This window comes from Pelodiscus sinensis, chromosome 3, assembly GCF_049634645.1.
Source record: "Pelodiscus sinensis isolate JC-2024 chromosome 3, ASM4963464v1, whole genome shotgun sequence".
NCBI classification, from domain to species: Eukaryota; Metazoa; Chordata; order Testudines; family Trionychidae; genus Pelodiscus; species Pelodiscus sinensis.
The window spans coordinates 140234861-140254393 of NC_134713.1; the positions used below are offsets into that span (position 1 = coordinate 140234861).

General features: G+C 54.5%; 1 protein-coding gene across 4 annotated transcripts in view; it reads left to right on the forward strand.

Moving 5' to 3' along the window:
* Positions 1–19533, forward strand: part of TMEM63B (transmembrane protein 63B) — a 99623-nt gene that overhangs the window by 63007 nt on the left and 17083 nt on the right. For 3 of the 4 annotated variants that reach the window (XM_075925034.1, XM_075925035.1, XM_075925036.1), the window contains exons 3-10: positions 433–512; positions 7407–7445; positions 14637–14727; positions 15876–15913; positions 17025–17167; positions 17632–17683; positions 18600–18708; positions 19220–19290. In XM_075925034.1, the coding sequence (XP_075781149.1) occupies positions 433–512; positions 7407–7445; positions 14637–14727; positions 15876–15913; positions 17025–17167; positions 17632–17683; positions 18600–18708; positions 19220–19290 (623 nt within the window). The remainder of the gene's footprint in view (positions 1–432; positions 513–7406; positions 7446–14636; positions 14728–15875; positions 15914–17024; positions 17168–17631; positions 17684–18599; positions 18709–19219; positions 19291–19533) is intronic. The other variant, XM_075925037.1, reaches the window with a different exon arrangement.

The following is a 19533-nucleotide window of genomic DNA, read 5'->3' on the forward strand; positions in this document are numbered from 1 at the left end:
GCAGCTGTGGGGCCGTGCTGCTGTGCAGCTTAGCGGGAATCTTGCCACCCTGCAGAGCTTTGCTGGTAGAGCAGTGGCCACACCCACTTCCTGCCGTGCCTTTTCCCTCCCCACAACAAGAGCAGGCCTCTGGGAAGCTTTGGCTAACCGGCAGCAAACTCACACGTGCGTTTGGCTGCCGCTCCGCAATGCGGCCACCCCTCATGGCCGGTTAAGCTGTGATGGCGCCTTGGATTCTTCTCCCTTCCTAGGCCTTGCTGCTGCACCTGGGCGAGAAGGCCTGATTCCTTACACCACATGAGCCAGACAAGCTGCTTCCTCTGTGCCCTGCCGTTATTCTCGCTGTGTCAGGCAGATGGGGCGGGGCGTGGGGGGCAGATCCACCAGCTAGTGGGGCTTTGTCTCATGGTTTCTTCTTGGCTCTTTTTGCAGGCACTGCTGTTTGTCTTTTCAATCTTGCGTAAAGTAGCCTGGGACTATGGACGCCTGGCCCTGGTGACTGACGCTGACAGGTAAGGTCAGGATGTGGGGGGCTTGAAGAAAACTGAGTGCAGTGCAGTGTGCCTAGATGGCACTAGGGTGGGGAAGAGGTAGTGCTTATATTGGCTTACCCCCCATAACTCCCAGGAAGAAAGAGTCCCTGGAGTCCAACCTGCCAGCCCTTTGTCACTCTGATTTCATCCCTGTGCGGCAACAAACCCCGGTGGCTCCAGAAGTAGGATTGCAAAGTATGACTTAAGATTCCCACAATGCTTTGCCAGCTCCCTGCCTTGTGAAAACAGCAGTGGCCCAGCAAGGGATGGCAGAAGAAGATGGGGTAGGGGAGAGGACAAAGGGCAAGGCCTGCCGCAGTAACTGCGTGGCTAGCAATGCAGCAGAGGGGATTGTGCTCACTGATTTCACCTTACGTACAGGTGGGAGCCGCATGCTGGGCTGTCGGGTGTAGAGTTCTTAGCGGGACGGGTCCCGGTAATTGGGGAAGCAGATGTAGCCAGGTGGGGCTGGCTGAGAAGCAGGGCTCTGAGCAGGACGTGTGAGTGAATTGGGTCAGGTGCAGGGGTCCAGGTGACGTTATTGAGGTCCGTGGTAGTGGCCGAAGGGAAAGCTTTTCCCCTTACTGCTGAGGGCAGCGTAGTCTGAAGTCTAATGGGATGTGGCTTGGCTACGGCACTGCCGTGTGGGCTGAAACCCGGTGGAAGAGTTCCAATGGCAGAGAGCAGTGCGCCAGGCGGAGGGGGGGGACTGGAGATCCCGGCTGGCTATGACCTTTCCTGAGGTGGAGGAGGAGTGGGATAATGGTAACGACTGGGAGGCTGCGCTCACACCTACCCTCCCTCGCTCGCGGGAAGCCAGCTCCACAGGGAAGCAATGAGAAGCAGAGTTGTTTCGGGGGCTGCGCCATTCCCCTTATTCCTCAGCATTCCTTGTTTCCAATGCCAAGATGATCTTGCGTTCAGATGCTACTCAGCTCCTCCCTAGAGGCTCTTGAGAGAGGCTTCCATGCTCTCTGGGCCTTTGGTAAAAGCAGGGGTGGCGAACCTACGGCCCATGGGCCGAGTCTGTAGACTCTGCCTTGCAGGGGGGAGGAAAGAGCTCTGTGCACTGCAGCAGAGCGCCCCCTGCAGACCTTGCCAGGCAAAGGCAGCTATGTCCCGTCCCGCCCACATCTGAACTGCACCAGGTAGGTGTCCCAGATCCCACATACCCTCCCATTCCCCTTCTGCACCCTACCTCCCGCCCAGACCCCACCCACCCCGCCGCTTCCCAGCAGTCCCCTCCCGCACATTGAGAACCCCTCCATTTTAGCCCTCAGCAGAGTGGGCCCACAAAATCTACTAGCCTGAGACCCCCAGAAGAGTTAATCTGGCCCTGGGGGCAAGCCCTGAGCCTCGATGCCTCCCCTCCATTCTTCCTGCTTATCACTTGTCTGGCCCCGACTGATATTTTCTGTGGCCCTGGACTCAACAAAGGCTCCCTACCCCAACACGCTTCCTTTCTCAATGGAGGCAAAGGTGTTCTATGTATTTTCAGTTTCACTTTCCATTACACAAGTTACTAGATTGACCTTTAAAAGCAACAGGGAGTTCTGTAGCACTTTATAGACTAACAGATGTATTGGAGCATAAGCTTTCGTGGGCAAAGACCCACTTCGTCAGGTCTTTGCCCATGAAAGCTTATGCTCCAATACATCTGTTCGTCTATTAGGTGCTACAGGACTCCTTGTCGCTTTTGCAGGTATCACGGCTACCCCTGTGATAGATTGACCGTTGCTTCTTTGCTGTCTGTGGTAGGCATTCAACATAGTCTGGTGCAGCAAGGGAAAGAATGGCAGAGCCATTTTCTTCTAGCACTGAACAAGGACTTTTACTAGAATAGATACATTGCCAGAGCTGGTCTGTCTCCTCTGTACTTAGTCAGTGCTGTAAATACTGCAGAGGGGAGAGAAAAATAACACTAGAGACCCAGAGAGATGGGGAAAAGCAGGCGGGAGCTAGTCATGTGAGAAATGTAGCTTATCCCTTGTGGGGAAACCAAATCTCAGTTGGACGGAGGCACCTAGTCAGCAGTAAGACCTAGGGTGAGAACACACAGCTAATTATATGGTCATTGCAAGGAGCTGAAAGAGTTACTACACTCCAAAGCCAAGAAACTCTCACATGCCCTTACCCTTTACAGTCCAGTGTTCTCCGTCAGCCTTGCCAACCACACCCCAAACGATCTGTCCAAGCTGAGGCCACGTCTATGCTAGACCCAGAAGGTTGGCTTAACATACCTGGAGTCAACATACCTTAAGCCGAGCTTGGCGTTGTCTTCACAATGGGAGGTCAACGGGAGCAAATGCTTCTGTTGGCTTCTCTTATTCCTCGCGACTGCCAGAAGTACCAGCGTCGACCAGGAGCACCATCCACATTCGATTTAGTGCAGTGGTTCTCAATTCATTTCAGTCCATGGACCACCAGGCCAATCAAAAAATTTTCTTGGACCACCTCCAGCGCATGTAGCACAAGACGAACGACACAGCAACCGCTCAGCACAACGGCAGCAGTTACACTGACGCTCAGAGCCTCAGATGGAAGTTACTGGCAATACAACGCGGTTGCGTCCTAGGTGACGCTATGGATGACACGCCACGTGCTTGTGAACACGGCGTAAAACAGCCTAACGGCGGCGCTTGCTCATGCCGTGTGACTTTTTCGGTGGTCCACAGGAACATTGTCCAAAGTCACCATGGACCACCAGTTGAGAACCACAGATTTAGTGGGTCTTTGCTAGACTCATTAAATCAAACGCCAGAAGATCAGTCTTCAACTTTGCAAGTGGAGACATGGTCAGCATTGATGCATCTCCTATTTTTTTAGAGGGAGGAGTTGAAGGGGCCAGTAGTTTGAGAACTGTGCCAGGGTCCATCTGGTCCTCCCAACAGAAAAGCAGTACCCCCAGTTCTCCTACCCATCCCTGGGCAGGCAGCAGGGACAAAGGATACCGGGGTGCTGCTTCCGTAAGGAATACTTTGGATTTTCACATGAAATGTGGTTGCCCATGTGACAGTAGCTTTGGGCTGGGATGAGAAACCTAACCCAGGTATGGAGACACAGTCCCTGCACCAGGGGGCCTGTAGTCTCAATTAGACAGACAAACCTTCCCCCCCCCCTTCCCCTCCGCAGGAAACCTGCTGCAGGGGCAGGCTCCATGCGGAACAGGCGGTTTTGTAATCCATTACCACACTGCCCCTTACCAGAATTATATTTCCTGCACCTCCTTATTGGCCTTTTACATTACACATTATGTAAATTCACATCTGAACCCAGGCCCTGCCCATGCTATCAATATTGATAGAAATTGGAATAAAACATTCACAATCCTCAAAAACACTCATTACAAACCCTGCTTAAAGCAGTTCTAACCAAACCAGAACAGCACCATGTCCCTGGCTCATGTCCTTGCTTGATGTGTTTTTTCCATCTCACTGTCTCCAGCTTCTCTCTAATTCTCTCACACTAACAACCTCCATTCTCCTGACCGGAACACCTGTTTGAAAAGGGACCTTGGTGACTCTGGTCAGCACCACTGACCAGCCAGTTAAAAGGCCAGTTGGTGCCACTGCAGGGACCTGCCTTGGCTCTGTGCTGCTCCTGGAAGTAGCTGCCATGTCCCTACAGCCCCTAGGTCAGGGCTACTCAACTTTGGAAGCCCTGGGGGCCACAGTGATACTCACAGCACATGCCGAGGGCCGAAACTTGTGTGGTTGCATGTACATGCAAATATATATGCAAATAGCTTCTTTCACACTGACGGGCATGAATATAAAGATTAAGGCAAGACTACACATTTAAGTCAGTCCTGCTGTTATTAATAAAATGCAATACAGGCAGTCCCCGGGTTACGTACAAGATAGGGACTATAGGTTTGTTCTTAAGTTGAATTTGTATGTAAGTCGGAACTGGCTCCTGATTCAGCCGCTGCTGAAACTGATCAGCGGCTGACTACAGGAAGCCCTAGGCTGAGTTGCTCTGCCCCCGACTTCCTGAAATCAGCCGCTGATCAGTTTCAACAGCGGCTGAATCTGGGCTCCTGGGACAGAACAGCTGGGGCACTGCCGGGTAGGTCCCCGCAGGACCAACCCGGCAGCACCCCACCTGCTCTACCCCAGGCGTCCCGCAACAAAAGCCTGGTCTGCTGGGGGGGGGGGGCGCACTAGCTGCGCCTCCCCCCCCCCCCCCCCAGCACAGCAGGGAGACCCGAGCAAAGCCGCACAGGCGGCGGGACCCCGCTGCCCGTACGGCTTTGCTCCTTTGCCCCGGAGCAAAGCCGCAGAGGCGGGGGACCCCGCCGCCTGTGCGGCTTTGCTCGGGTCTCCCTGCTGTGCTGGAGAGCTCTCCCTCCCCCCCCCCCCCCCCAGCACACCAGGGAGACCTGGAGCAGCTTTTCTCACCCTGGAGGACGTGGTGGTGGGACCGCTGCGCTCTGGGCGGTCCCGCCGCCCGCGAGCTCTGGGGCGAGAAAAGCCCCATTCGTAAGTGCGGATCCGACATAAGTCGGATCCGCGTAAGTCAGGGACTGCCTGTATTTACCCGATTTCCACCCAGATGACAGCACTTTCAATGAGCAATGACAGTCCAGGAATTTAACTACTAAAACGCATCTCAACAGAAGACCATTATCTTGACTTGCCATTGTGGAGCATGTTCCCAGTGGAGGCTGTGTTCAAAGGATCCCACCTGCAGGCCACGTGTTGAGCCCGGCGTAAATCCAAATCGCACCCTGGGCCACAAACACACAGGCCGAGGGCTGCGTGCTGAGTAGCCCTGCTCTACGTGCTGGGACAGCCAGGAATGATGAGGCTCCGCACACTGGCCTTCCCTGACTGCTGGCTCCGCAGCTCCTGTTGGCTGGGAGCCATAACCATTGGGAGCTGCAGAGGGCTAGAGCCTCTTCCTGGGAACTGCAGTAAGCGCCCCCAGGGTCTGTAACCTGCGCCCACATTCCAAACCCCTCAACCCTGGCCCTACTCTAGAGCCCTTACCCCCACTCCTTGCCACTCTGGAGCACCCTCCTGCACCCCAAACCTCTCATCCCTGGCCCCACCCTCTACTTTCCGCATCCTAAAGCCCCCTCCTGTACTCCAAACCCCTCAGCTCCAGCCCAGAGCCCTCTCCTGTGCCTCAAATGCCTCATCCCTGTCCCCACCCCAGAGCCTGTATCTCTTGCCCCAGCCAGTGAAAGTGAGTGAGGGTGGGGAGGAGCAAGCAATGGAGGGAGGAGGGATGGAGCAAGTGTGGGTCAGGGTCTCGGAGAAGAGGTGGAGCAAGGGCAGGCCGGGGTGTTTGGTTTTGTGTTTTAAGTAAGCAACCCTGTATTGGCTGCATCATGCACACTAGTCCTCGCCCCGGTCACTGCTGACTCATTGGCCCCTGCCAGAGGGCAGGGAGTTCTGGGGGGTGAAGTTTTCATGCTCCCCATTCTGGATGCACCAAACAATGAAACAAGGCTCCAATCCTGCTTCCCTGGGACTCTGTGGGGTTGTGCCATCGTCTTCAGTGGGAGCAGGATTTGGCCCCAGGTCTTTGCCTCTAGGAAAAGTGGAGCTGCTTGTCCTAAACTGGCCCCTTAGCTAACACAAAACACGGGGCCTACTTCCCTCGCTGTCAATTTGTGCTAGATGGCCACCGGCACTGCAGGGAGAGGCCTCCATGTGGAAGAACAGCTCAAGGGAAGGAACAAAAGAGAGCAGGGAAGGGGAGCTAAACCAGGGGACTCCTCTAACTTAGCATGGCAGGGATCTTGGCTTAGCCGGGAGCAGCCCTACCAGATCAGCCGTCCAGTTCTCTCAGCTGAGCAGACTCAGTTCTTCAGCAGCTGCCCCAGTCTGGTCTGGAGTTGTGCTGGCGTTCCCAGCGAGGGCAGTTCCTGAAGATCAGCTGGCGTTTTCCCTTTCTGTTGTAGTGAACACAGTAGTGTCCCACCTAGTTGGGGGTAGCAGGCCCAGCTGGAATGTCAGGGCAGATTACGTGGCACGTTTGTAAAGAGCTGCACAACGCCATTGGCTAGAAATGAGTTCTGGGGCCTTGTGCTTGCGTTGCACTATGCCTAGGGCATGGGTTCCCAAACTGGGGGGGGGGGGGTATGTGAGGCAACCCAGCCCCCCCCCTTCCCCCAAGTTTTGCTGCTATTTGGGGGGTGCGTGCGAGGGTTTTTTCAAAAATCAAAAAGGGTGCATGATGCTGAAAAGTTTGGGAACCACTGGCCTAGGGAGTGGAGGACTCATTTTGCCAGATTTAGGAGTCACTTGTGCACTGTGAGTTCTAGATTTTAGGAGCCATTTGCAAACAGTAGGTTCCAGATTTGGGACAGAGCTTGAAACTTTTGGGGATCATTGGGTTCTGGCCTGCTGGGTGTTTCTTTATTTAATTCCCTGAAGATCTCTGAGGATAGACGAGCTAATCTGTCCTTGAGGACACTGTTTGCACTGGCTCGGGAGGGAAAGCCAATGTTTGTTTCCTTCTGTTTGTCTGGGGAAGCAACCATTCAAGTGATGGCGCAATTTTCTACAAAACCCCAAATTCCCGGGCACACCCAAGAATCATCCTAGAGGTTTCATCATTTTAGGGTCTCCCACTCCAAACTAAGGGTCCTTTAAAGGGTGACAGCCTCAGCTGCGGGGCAGACCTGCTAGGAGTGTGTTACTGAGGGAGCAGTGCCATCAGAGAGGTTTCCAGACAAAAAATGCCCTTTGGAGCCTGAAACTGAGTGCTGCATGGAAGGTTTCCCTTGATTTTTCTTTGATCAGATCGTTGACAGGTTTCTCCCAGGTTAGCAAGGGTGTCTGCTGGGACCCAGGAGGCTCCCTGCATGTGCTGCAAAGTTCCCACTGTTGTAACCCTCCCTTTTTGTTTCTCTGCCCCCAGGCAGCGGCGCTGGCAGACGGAGCGAGAGGAGCGGGAATAGTATGTTGTTTTTTTCAGGGTTTTTTTCCTTCCTTTTCTCTCTTTCTCTCCTGTTTTTTCCCTTTGGAGTTGTGTCTCTTGCTTCCAGACTAATCTAAATGGCTGGGGGCTCTGGGCTGGGATTTAGTGTCTCCTGATCAATGCAGACCCTTCCCCTCGTTTCCGTGCCAGCTATACATCACCACTGCGGGCGGATGGGGCTCGTTGTGGCCCCTCTCAAAGAATGGCGCTGGGACACTCCCCCTGCTTCACCACAAGTTCATGTGTGTGCTGGGACTGAGACCTGTTTCCAAAGGCTGGCTGTGCCTGCACACAACTTACCCCTAGATCTTTTTCTCCACCCTTCCCCTGTGTGTCTATGGATCAAGAGGTAGCAGCGATTGTGGGATTCCTGAATACAGATTGCCTTTCATTACTGCTCTTTTATTGGGGTGGCTGGGGGAAGGGGTTTCTCTCACCCCCTGTTTGGAATTAGGCTTTGATCGTATAAGGCCTAGAGGAACCAGAATTCAGTGACCCCACCCAAACCAAGGGCAGCTATGAATAATGCACTGGTGCACTGTCCTGTTTTCCCAATCGCTCCCTCCAGTTCAGCCAGCAGTGCAGATATGAGCTTCCTAGTAGAGAACCGTTGCCAGCACCTCCTGGGACCTTGGCTTGGCATTACCCACTGTAGACCCCCGCAGGGATGGCCGATATGCGGGATGGGCCAGACTGAATAGTCCCTTGTACAGCCACACGTTTGACTTGTCCCCCTCCCTCCCGGGATGTCCTTTTGCATTTGGGTTTCTTCTTAAAAATGCCCCAGAGCCACAGTCTATGAGCGGCCATATTGGGTCAGACTAAAGATCTATCTAGCCCAGTACCCTGAGCCAGGTGCCCAGGAGGGAGTGAACAGAACAGCGAACCATCAAGTGATTTATCCCGTCGCCCATTCTCAGCACCTACACTTGGAGGTTTAGGCCTAATCGCTGAGTCTTTCTTTTGCTGCTGAAAGTGGCGAGGCTGTCTGTCCTGAGGAGGGAGTAGTCGGCTCTCACTGTCGCTCCGGGCCAAGGTGGGAGGCAGTCTGCAGCGGCAAAGCAAGTTTTGCTCAGCTCCAGGGACAAGCAGGGAAGCAACAGAAACTGACCCCATTCACAAGTTCCCGTTGCTGCTCTGCTCACCGCTGGGGCCAGGTGACAGGTGATGTGGGCAGGGTCGGTGAGGCTTCAGAGGGCAGTCCTGCCATTTCCCCCCACTCTGTACTCTTGGCCCTGTGTGCAGAGCCACAGTCTGAAGCCTTTGGCGTGAGAATGTGTCCGGCCCTCGTTCTGTGAGTCTGTCTCACTTGGGCAGCACCAGTGCCTCGTCCTCCTGTGTGGGTTCCTCGTCCGGCTGGGGAGACTCAGGCTAATGTAGGGCTACAGGTGTGAGGACTACAGCAGGAGGGCTGCCTATAGCAGCGTGAGCCTGTGCACCAGAGGGCAGCTGGTGCTCGTCCCAAATCCTGCAGCTTTTCTTATGTCTGAACCGTGTACTGGTGAGGCTGTGGGGTGAGCTGCTCCCAGCCTAACTCATCTGCCTTTTGGCTGACAATGTGGGTGTTGGGCCCCATCTTGCCTGGCCCCAGTGCTGGCTGTGGGGAGGCACGGATCAGCCTGTGTGTGCTGCCCGGAGAGATGTGGGCAGGTACTGGTTGCTCTTGGGGTTAGCGTGGGGCAGGCAGTGGAGATGGGACAGACCTTTCACACCAGCCGCTGCTCTACCAGGGCCTAGTGCAAACACGGCCAGAGAGACTCCGCAGCATCTCCTGCCTCTCCCAGTTCTTCCTGCCTCATTCTCCCCAGCAGCAGGCACAGGCTTCTCTAGGAGCCTCTCTGCTGTCAGCCTGCGAGTGATCTCCAGGTGAGGGGGGGGGGGTCCCAAACCTGCTGGTTGAACTTCGAAGTCTCACTCCCCTCCAAGTCATGGATCTGAAGGAGGAAACCCTGCACCAGACCCATCCTCCTCCATGCTGGCAGGAAGGATGTTAAATTGTGTTTAATCAGCTAATGGAGTCATCGATGGAATTTCCATTGACAACTTGATAAGGGGGGAAACTGCAGAGCTGTAGTGGGGTTAGCTCCCGGCCCGGGAACTAACCCCACTGTGGCTCTGCCTTTTAAATGTAGTAAAAGCCACCCGGCTCTTACTACATTTAAAAGGCAGAAGCGCAATGGAGGAATGAGCGTGAGCTGGGACAGCTGAGTCCTGGCTCGTGCCTAGTCCCCCGCTGTGCTTCTGCCTCCCCCACCGCTCCCACAGAGATGTGCTGGGGGAACTGGCTTTTAAACTATCTCCCCCCAGCACTGGCTCCTGCTCCCCCCCGCTTGTTGCCTTAGCTCCCCATTGAGCCTAGGTTTATCAGGTAGTCAACTACTCAACTAGTTGCTTACATCCCTAGCTGGCAGCATCCTCCCCCAATTCTGTGCGGGGACACAAGACCTACGGAGAAGCAATGCCAGCCACAGTGAGTCTGGGTAGGTTCCTGCTGTAACACTGCTCCTTGCTGGCCATGATCGGGCACCCTCCTCTCCCAAAGGGTGTGGTGTGTTTGTCAGTCTGTCCCTGCGCACACCTGTCTGTCTGCTTGGGCTTTTGGCCGTCTGGCCCCTGGGAGCCCCTCCTCCCTCAATCAGTGAGTCAACTGGCTGGCATCAGCGGAAGTGAAGGAGAAGACTAGCTGAATGCCATGAGAAGGAAGCCAGTCCCCATCTCAGGCTTGCAGCCCCGCCGGGGTTCCCACCCACGCGGCTGCCTACATCACACCACCGACATCACACCTCCCAAACCTTCCCCCATCATCTGCCTGGCAACACGTTGCCCGCTGGCTCCCCCTGGTGGGTCCTGTGTGCGTTTGTTTCTCTGCGCACAGGATTATCGACTCCTACAGTGAGTCATAGCTGCACAGAAATCAAAGCCTGGAGGACACAGATTGCCGGGGGAGGCCTGCCCGTTCCCTTCTCGACCAGGTCTTGAGGGACCAGGCAGGATCAAGCCCCACAGCAGGTTTTGCTAGAGCTTTGTGTCCAGCCTCACGTCCAACGTCCTCATTGCTGGGGCTGCCCATTCACCAGGGCAGGCCACGGTCGCACTAGTGTCATTTGGAATAATCATTTTGTTAATGTTGCCGCATTACTCCTAGTTATATCCCCCTCACCAGACCCTCTCCTCTTCTTCCCACTCAGTCTCCTTCTCCCCCCTTCCCCCTCCCCCCACATTGCTGAGCCAAGCTGGTCAGATGAAATCCTCCTTTCCTCTAAATTGCTTCTCGCTGCCCTTCTCTGCACACCCTTGGTTTGTCTTTCTGATACCAAGGAGCCCAGAGCAGAGCACAGTCACCCAGCTATGGAGCCAGAGCAAGGAGCTTGCGGCCCCTCTGCTTAGGGACATAAAGCCCATGGAATTGAGGGGCTCAGAGTGAAGTGTGGGATACCTGTGTGCCTCAGGGCAGTGCAGAGGGATATGTCTGCCAAGTTCCGCCGGAGCTGCCCGGCTCTTCTCCAGACTCCCCTCAGGACCCTTGGCAGGCAGTATGAATCCTCCAGATTCCTGCAGCTGGGTCACAGTGTGGCCAAGGTCCTTACCGTGGAGTCACTAATGAGGAGCATTTGCCTCTTGCTCCCTTGCTAGGCCTCTGACTTCCCCTCAACTGTTCTCCATCTGATCCTCTGCTTTGTCAGGCCTGGTAGGAGGTTTGAATGGCTCCATGATTTGCTCTGTTCCTATTGCTGCCTGGTTTTCCTGCTTCCTGCACCTCATCCTTCCTTTCCCCTTTCAGGGTTTAGACAGATGGGACTCTCCCACTGTTCCTCTTCTGTCTCCCAGTAACTTTGACTGCTTTTTGCCCCACAGCTCCATATTCTTGTGGTCCATCTGTGGGCAGCCATCTTGAGCCTTGCTCATAAAGAGAGGCCTTATCCATGCCATACATGAGCCAGCCTTGGATGCTTCAGTAGCAAGCTGTCCCAGAATCTGCCACAGGCAGCGGCTAGGGGCTTCAGGTGCAGAGCTGTGGCCCCATTGCCAAACGTACACTGAGTCCCAGACGACGTGTGCTCCTTCAGGCAGGTCTTTGCTTACTGGAGCCTGTTTAGCTGCCTTCAGGCCTCCCATTAGGCCTCTGAGTGCCCTGCTGTTTAAAACTCCCACTTCAGGTAATCACCCTCTTCACCCTTTGCCTCCTCAGGAGATCATAGAATCATTGAGGATGGTTTTCTGGAAGCATCCACTCAGTGTGCAGCTAACAATGTTGGGAACCGTTAGGAAAGGGGTAGATAATAAGACAGAAAATATCATAATGCCGCTCTATAAATCCATGGTACGCCCACAGCTTGAATACTGCATGCAGTTCTGGTCACCCCAGCACAAAAAGATATATTAGAGCTGGAAAAGGTCCCGAGGAGGGCAACAAAAACTATTAAGGGTATGGAACAGCTTCCGTAGGAGGAGAGATTTAAAAGACTTAGAAATGAAATTACTTGGCGAGCGGGAGGGTGGGTGGGGGGAAATGGTAGAGATCTATAAAATCAGAACTGGTGTGGAAAAAGCAAATAAGGAAGTATTATTTATCCCTTCACATAACACAAGAATATGAAATTTAATAGACAGCAGGTTTAAAACAAACCAAAGGAAGTATTTCTTCACACAGCACACAGTCAGCCTGTGGAACTCCTTGCCAGGGGATGTTGTGAAGACCAAAACTGTATTAAAAAATGGGTAAGTTCATGGTGTGTAGGTCCATGAATGGCTATTAGCCAAAATGGCAAGGGACTCAACCCCATGCTTTGGATGTCCCTAAATCTCCAACTGCCAGAAGCATTCTCAGAGACCGGATACTGGCTAGATGGACCATTGGTCTGACCTAATGCTATTATTAATAGAGCTCTGCGTGGATACAAAATTGGTATCTGCATCTGCAAAAATGCGTCATGGCTATCTACATTGATATCTGTGGATGTGGATACCTGTGGATAGAAAGTAGGCATCAGCAGATTTGCAGGACTGTACTTACTAATTCGCACGCACACGTACACACACACATACACACAAAGAGCCTTGCCTAGGTTTTCCTAGCCGGTATGGGCCCAGCTAAAGCTATGGAGCCAGCCCACGAGGTAAACCTCATCCCACGAGGCATAACGGGGCGGTCGACAGATGCGTTTGACGTCAACCGCAGAGCGTCCAGACTAGCGCACTGAGCTGACAAACAGCTGATTGTCACAGCGTGGCAGCTATTTTAATTTAAATGAATTGGCAGTTATTTAAATCGCCTCTTCATTTGGGTATGTCTAGTAAACTAATCTACATGGCTCTGTCGCCAGAGCCATGTAGTCTAGATATACCCTTACTAACTATCCCTTTCCTAACAGTTCCTAACACCCTGTAGTCTTCTTGACTGCTGCTGTGTATTGTGTAGTGGTTTTCAGAGAACTATCCACACTGACTCCAAGATCTCTTTCTGGGGAGTAACAGGTAACACAGAACCCATCACTTTGTGTGTATAGTTGGGATTTTTTTCTCAACGTGTGTTACTTTGCACTTATCAACATTGAATTTAATCTGCCCTTCGGAGCAATCCTGGAAATGAAGTATTTTACATTACTTTGCATTAGTCTATTTGCTCTGCTATGTGGTTGGAGTTTTTTAAAGTATTATGTTAATTCATTCTCCCACCAACCTGATCATTCGTCCAGAGGGGCATAGGAATTGGTCCATCTTTTCCAGAATCATACCTATTGAAATAGCTAATGGCTCCTAGTCACAACACTACCCTAGGAGGAGCCGGAGGCTGTGAGCCTTTAAAATAGCCACAGCAACCCTGGATGGCTGCCAGGCAATACAGTGAGGAAAAAATTGGTTGAATACGGTGAGGAAAAAATTGATTGAGCAAAAACAACCAAAAGTTGTTGAGAAAAAAAAAATCAGACGTGGTGGGGGAAGAATGTCCCAAGTGGCTTTCCATCTGAGAAAAACAGAAAATATCGGACATTTTTTCCAGACACATGCTGCAAATACTGGGCTGTCTGATCCAATACCAGACACCTGGCAACCCTAGGCAATATGGTAGCGTCTGAGCAAGGAGCCTTTTGCTGTGTTTTTAATTCAAAGCCTCCAGCCGCAGACGATTCTGGGAGGAGGCTAGTCCCCAACCCCTCCTCTTCCACCCCACATCCTGCCCCTTCCAGGGGAAGGGGAGCTAGTCCGTGACCACATAGCAAAATTCATTAAGTGGACCTGATGCGAAAATTATAGCTCACCCCTGCTCTAGAAGAAGGTCCAAGAACCCCTCTAGTGGATAGTTATAGCATAACCTCTCCTACTTCTGTGTTTCCCAGCTTTAGGGGTTCCAATTTGAATGGTCCCTCTGTGCACAAGCCCCCTGCGCTTCTATCTTAGCTAGTATCTGTCATTTGTATTTATTCCTTTAAATGTCTCATTCTTACTGTCTTTAACCTTGCTTAGCTCCTGGCCTCAGTAATATCATGTGGCAGAGTGTTCCACAGGGTACAGTTCACATTGTGTTGGGTATTTCTTCCCTTAATAAGTTTAAAGTTTGCCTCTTGGTTTCATGGGGCGCACCGGGGCATTGTGTTATAAAAGGGAAATGGGAGCTCCCACCTCAGCTATGTGCAACCATTGGTCATGGTGTGTCTCTTGACTGGCTCCTCTCTTATTCATCACCTTTCTAAACTAAACAGCCTTCATCTCTCCTCCGGTGGTAGCCTGTGCAGGCCCCTCTTCACTGCGCCTACCGTGTACGCTCTCTCTCCTGTGCATGTTCATGGAAACGCCATGTTCCTTGGTGTTGTCTGAGCTGCTGCGGGGGTCTCCAGCCAAACCTGGGAGGGTGGGGTTAGCAGGGAGGGTGGAAGGGCAGGGACGCTGCTCACATGTGCTCCCCTATGGAGGCCTGCAGAGCAGGTGGACTGTGAGGCTGGCCCTGTGCGCTGCAGCAGGCCCCCCTGGACAACTGAACGGTGCTCTCTGAGGAGGGGGTCTTCACTAACTGCTGTCCTCTCTGCTGTCTGAGGCTCTTCTCTCCATCTCACCTGGAGCAAGCTGACCTGAATTAACCTCTGATTTCCTGGCTAACCTCTGCTTCCTAGCTCAGCCTCCCTCCTCTCCTTCATTAACCCTTTGATTGCCCTCCCCCCCCTGTAATTTCAGCGTGGCCTCTGCTCTGCACTCCGACAACCATGACCGCTACGAGCGCCTCACCTCCGTCTCCAGTTCTGTGGACTTTGACCAGAGGGACAATGTGAGTAGCAGCAAAAATAATCCCGTGCCTGCCAGCTGAGTAGCTCCTAGCCCATCACACACTAGCCAAGTTTTCCAGCCCCCTCAGAAGCGGGGCAGTGTCATCATTCCAATTTTGCAAAAGGGAAACTGAGGCATGGAAAAGGGGAGCCCAAAGCCATATGGTAAATGGGTGAGGGAACAGAACCCAGGAGTCCTGGCTTCTAGTCCCATTCTCTAACCACTAGACAATATTCCCCCTCATAGAACTGGGAAAGGGCCCCAGCGGTCGAGGCTCCCAGTCACACTTCTCCACCCAGTAATTAGCTGTTCAGTTAGCAAAATGTGGTACCATGCAGAGGTGGCCGGTCACATGGTACTGGCTCCTGCTGTTCACATCCAGCTGCTAAATCCCATTACAAGCTAGGCAGCCCACTGATGATTTCCCCGAGGTTGTGGTGAAATGGGGCGGCAGTGTCCAGGTCAGTCGACCAATAGGAGCATGGTTCCCAGGAGACAGGTCCTCCTGTCATCTGGTAAGATGGCTGCTTTTGACATCCTGGGTCAACAGAGGATGACCAGGCCATTGGTGGTAGTGTTGAGCCTGGCACATGTCATAGTCAAGGGGGCATCTGAGGTGTGACCTCCCAGGGCCGGCTTTAGGAAGTGCGGGGCCCAATTCAAACCAAATTATGGTTGAGAAAAAAAAAAAAACCCCGCACACAAAGAAACAACTCACAGACCCTTTAAATCCCCAGAGTTTCAGCCAAACCCACAGGCCGACTCCCCCTCCCACTGCCGCGCTCCTCCTCCGGAGCCAATGTCCCCTCCCGCAGAGCACCCAGCGCGCCTGGCACACTTCTGGGTTTAGGGCGCGGGGCCCTTTTAGGCGCGGGGCCCGATTCGGGGGAATCGGGCTAAAGCCGGCCCTGTGACCTACCACCGATGGGCCTGTCTGTGGTCCTGTATACCTGGGCATTTGTGACCATGTGTGCCCTCTCAGCGTCCCTTTTGTGGCAGGGGAACAAGTGGGCCTGGGGAGAAAAGGGAAGAGGAGCTTTATGTTGCCTGGGGAGGAGCGACAGGGGTAGACTCCCTTTGCTAGGCCCCAAGGAGACTAGCAGAAAGAACCCTCAGTAACCGGGAGCCCCCCATTGTCTCTCTGCACAGGGCTTCTGCTCCTGGCTGACAGCCATCTTCAGGATAAAGTAAGTGGCCCTTGGGCTTGGTTCTAGAGCTTACCCCTGCCAGGCCCAGCAACTAGCGGGCAGTGGGAGATCTGAGGTGGTGGTTCTAGCTGCTTATCTGGGTGGTTGTAACACCTGGTAGCCCCAGCTGGGATCAAAGCCTCCTTGTGCTCGGTGCTGGACAAGCATGTTTTAGGAGCTGGCCCCTGATCATTGAGCTTACAGTCCAGCTAGAAACAGCAGACAAAGGAAGGACTGGTCCCCCCACCCCCACTGTATGGATGAGGCATTGGGACACGGAGACTAAGGGCTCGTGCGTGCAGGTGTGGGTTGCACAGCTGCGTGGGCCCTGCCGGAGTGAGTGCTTACAACAGCCGTGTGGCTACGCCAGCACGGGCCAGCTGCCCAAGGGCAAGCGGCTAGCCCCTTGCGGCCACACTGCTGCGTGCAGCACGCTCACTGGAGTGGCGCTAGCTCGCATCAGTGTCTCCTGGCGGCTCTATAGGTGGGCCTACGTGACTTGTCCAGGGCCACCCAGTGAGCCTGCGGCACAGCAGGGAATTCAGCCCAGCTCTCGCCATCCCATTCCAGTGCCTAGTCACGAGCCCTCTCCCCGCCACCTGCTTCCTTGCTGTATGGCCCCTGCTGAACATGGTGCTCTGAGCAGGGGTCAGGGTCAGTGAAGATCAGGAGAACCTGCCAGGGCCTTTGCAAGAGGACACCTTTGAGCACTTTCCATCCTTCGCTCTGCCAGTCCTGGGGTCAGCGCCATCAGCCCCCTTGCACGAGTGGTTACGGAGACAATGGATTGCATGGGCACCCAGTGAGCCTCCCTTCCCCATGCTGCAGGGCTGGGAGCACCAGGCTTCAGCAGCAGCAGATGGATGTTGGCTGGTGGATTTCCATGTGGGCTGGTGCAAGGCGCTGAGGTCCCTCGCAGGCCGCTCGTGGGCTTTCTGCAGCTCCTCTGAGGGAAGGGGCATTTCGCTCCGGTGTTAGGGGCTGGTGCTCCGGGCGCTTGCCGTGCCCACATGACACATGTAGACGCCCCGGCAGTGGGGACCAAAGGGCTACTGGGATCTGGCCCAGGCCTGTATTAGGTGACACCTCACCACCTTTGTGTCCTTGCCAGGGACGATGAGATCCGGGATAAGTGCGGGGCCGACGCAGTCCATTATCTCTCCTTCCAGCGGCACATCATAGGGCTGCTGGTGGCCGTGGGCGTGCTCTCGGTGGGCATCGTGCTGCCCGTGAACTTCTCAGGGGATCTGCTAGGTGAGTGGGGAGTGGGTTCTCGCTGGCTCTCTTGCGTTCCTGCCTGCGGAAGGGACTCAGCCGGCCCTGCTCACAGCAGCTCAGCACCAGCCCTTGTAGGGGGCCAGTTAGGCTGTGGGCTTTCCAGGTGAAGGCTTCATGCAGTGGCAGGCAGAAGGGGTGCTGTTGTGGGAGGGAGTGGGTGTCTTTTCTCTAGTGGAGACTGGGGTTCTAGCATGCTTAGGGGATGTCCCTGCTCCCTCCCCCTAGCCCCACTGTGGCCTGCTGAACCATCACCCCCTTGCCACTCAGGCAGGAAAACTGGAGCTCACAGACTTAACCCCGTGACCCGTTAGTGTTCCATGGGGCCTGGGGGGTGACTCTGGTTTCAGAGGCATCACCGAGGTGACTCCATGCCCTGCGCCGCCCCAAACCACCACCCTCTGGACTGATGGAAAGGTGTGTGTCTGTCACTCTCTCCCCAGAGAACAACGCTTACAGCTTCGGGCGAACGACAATTGCTAACCTGAATTCTGGGTACGTCGAGGAGGGGTGGAGTGGGGCCCTTGGAGTCTCTCAGGTGGAGCCATGGGCGGGGGGTGCTATCCCAGGAAGGCCCAGGTGGCTCTTTTGCTGCCTCCTCTGTCCCCTACTGCTGCTGTCCCAGCTCATTCACCCTGCAGAGCCAGCTCCCAGAAGCTGTCTCCAGAGCAGAAACCTGGGCGCAGCCTCTGGGGGGCCACAATTGAGCCCTGTACTAGGGATATAATAGTCGATTAACCAATAAGCAAAAGCTTTGGGTTAATGCTGTAGACTACATGCATTTCCCTCCCCCCCACCCTTGCCAGTACATTTTTTGGCAGACTGGTCAGCAGCCTGGCTCAGTTCTGGCTCTCGCCGGGTCCAGAACCTACCCCTGCTGCAGCTCTGCATTTAAAGTATGTTAGGAGCCAGGTGGACAGGCAGCCTGGCTCAGTCCCAGTTCGTGCTGGGTCCAGGAGCTCAGACCCCCTTAGAGAGGGGCTGCTGCCACCCCACGCTGCTGCCTCTTTCTCAGAGTCAGCAGCACTGGGCAGCTGACGCACAAGGGGAGTTGTTTTTTAAACTGGCTCCCATCGTGGACCAGCTCCCGCCTACACTGCTGCCTCTGATACCCTGTCCTCTGCCCCTGGGGACCACAGAATAGTCGAGTAACCGAGAAGAATTCATGAGGTTACTCATCTAGTCAATTAACCAATATTTAACATCCCTACCCTGCACTGGGCAGCAGCCTCGCTGCGTGGGCGCATCCTGCCAACCATTGGACTGTCCCCAGGTGCAGTGCCTGTGGCTGGGGGCGTGGCCCTCGGGGAGAGGGGACTCCCGCTTTGGCTGAGTAGCCCGGCGCGAGGTGGGAGAGGGTTCACTGCACAGGCAGGGTGGCCTCGGCTAAATGGCGTCCCTCTGGTGACAGGAATAACCTGCTGTGGCTGCACACGTCCTTTGCCTTCCTGTACTTGCTGCTGACGGTATACAGCATGCGCCGGCACACCTCCAAGATGCGCTACAAGGAGGATGACCTGGTAAGGATGGCCTGGTCTCCCACCAGGGCACTCTGCTCTTCCAGGCCCCCTTTCTCTGAGTCACGCCCCAGGCAGGATTCTTGCCCACACCTCACCCCTGACACAAGTGAGACAGGCTCTGCGACCCCAGGACCCTCACTGGGTGAATTGAGCTGCAGCAGCGAGCGTGCAGTCTCCTGCCCTGTCCCACTAGGCCCTGCCCCTGCTAGATATGTTCTGGGTCTCCCCCCACTGCACTAAGCCACCTCGCCGCCTGTGGTTAATGCTCCTGCCCTGTCTCTGCACAGGCAGCCGCGGTGTAACAGCCTCACCAGGACAGAATCTGGGCTGGAGCAAATGTTGGCTGTGTCGGGTTACTGACATGCCAGCCAGTGCGGGATAGGAGACTGCCTGGTAACTGTGGGCGCAGCCTGGCCTGGCTTCACTCCATGACCACGGCCAGCTGTCCTGTGCTGCCCACGCTGGGGTTCCCATGCTGCCCTCCTCTCCCCGGCCCCTTTGTCTCTTGCAGGTGAAGCGAACGCTCTTCATTAATGGCATCTCCAAATATGCCGAGTCGGAAAAAATCAAGAAGCATTTTGAGTGAGTCTGCGCATGCTGGGTCCCTGCGTGAGCTGCTTTTCTCCTTGGTGGGAAACTTTTTGGCAAACAAATGAAAACTGCCAACATTTCATTAAAAAAATATTGTCGCCGTAGTTGTTCGTAGGGGCTGTAGTTCTGGTGCCTCGAGCCTGCCGTCTGTTCTATGGACTGGACTGCGTCCCCCAGGGGTTCCACTGTTGTAGCACAAGGCTGCCCCAGTCCACTAGGAGGGACGTAGTCCAG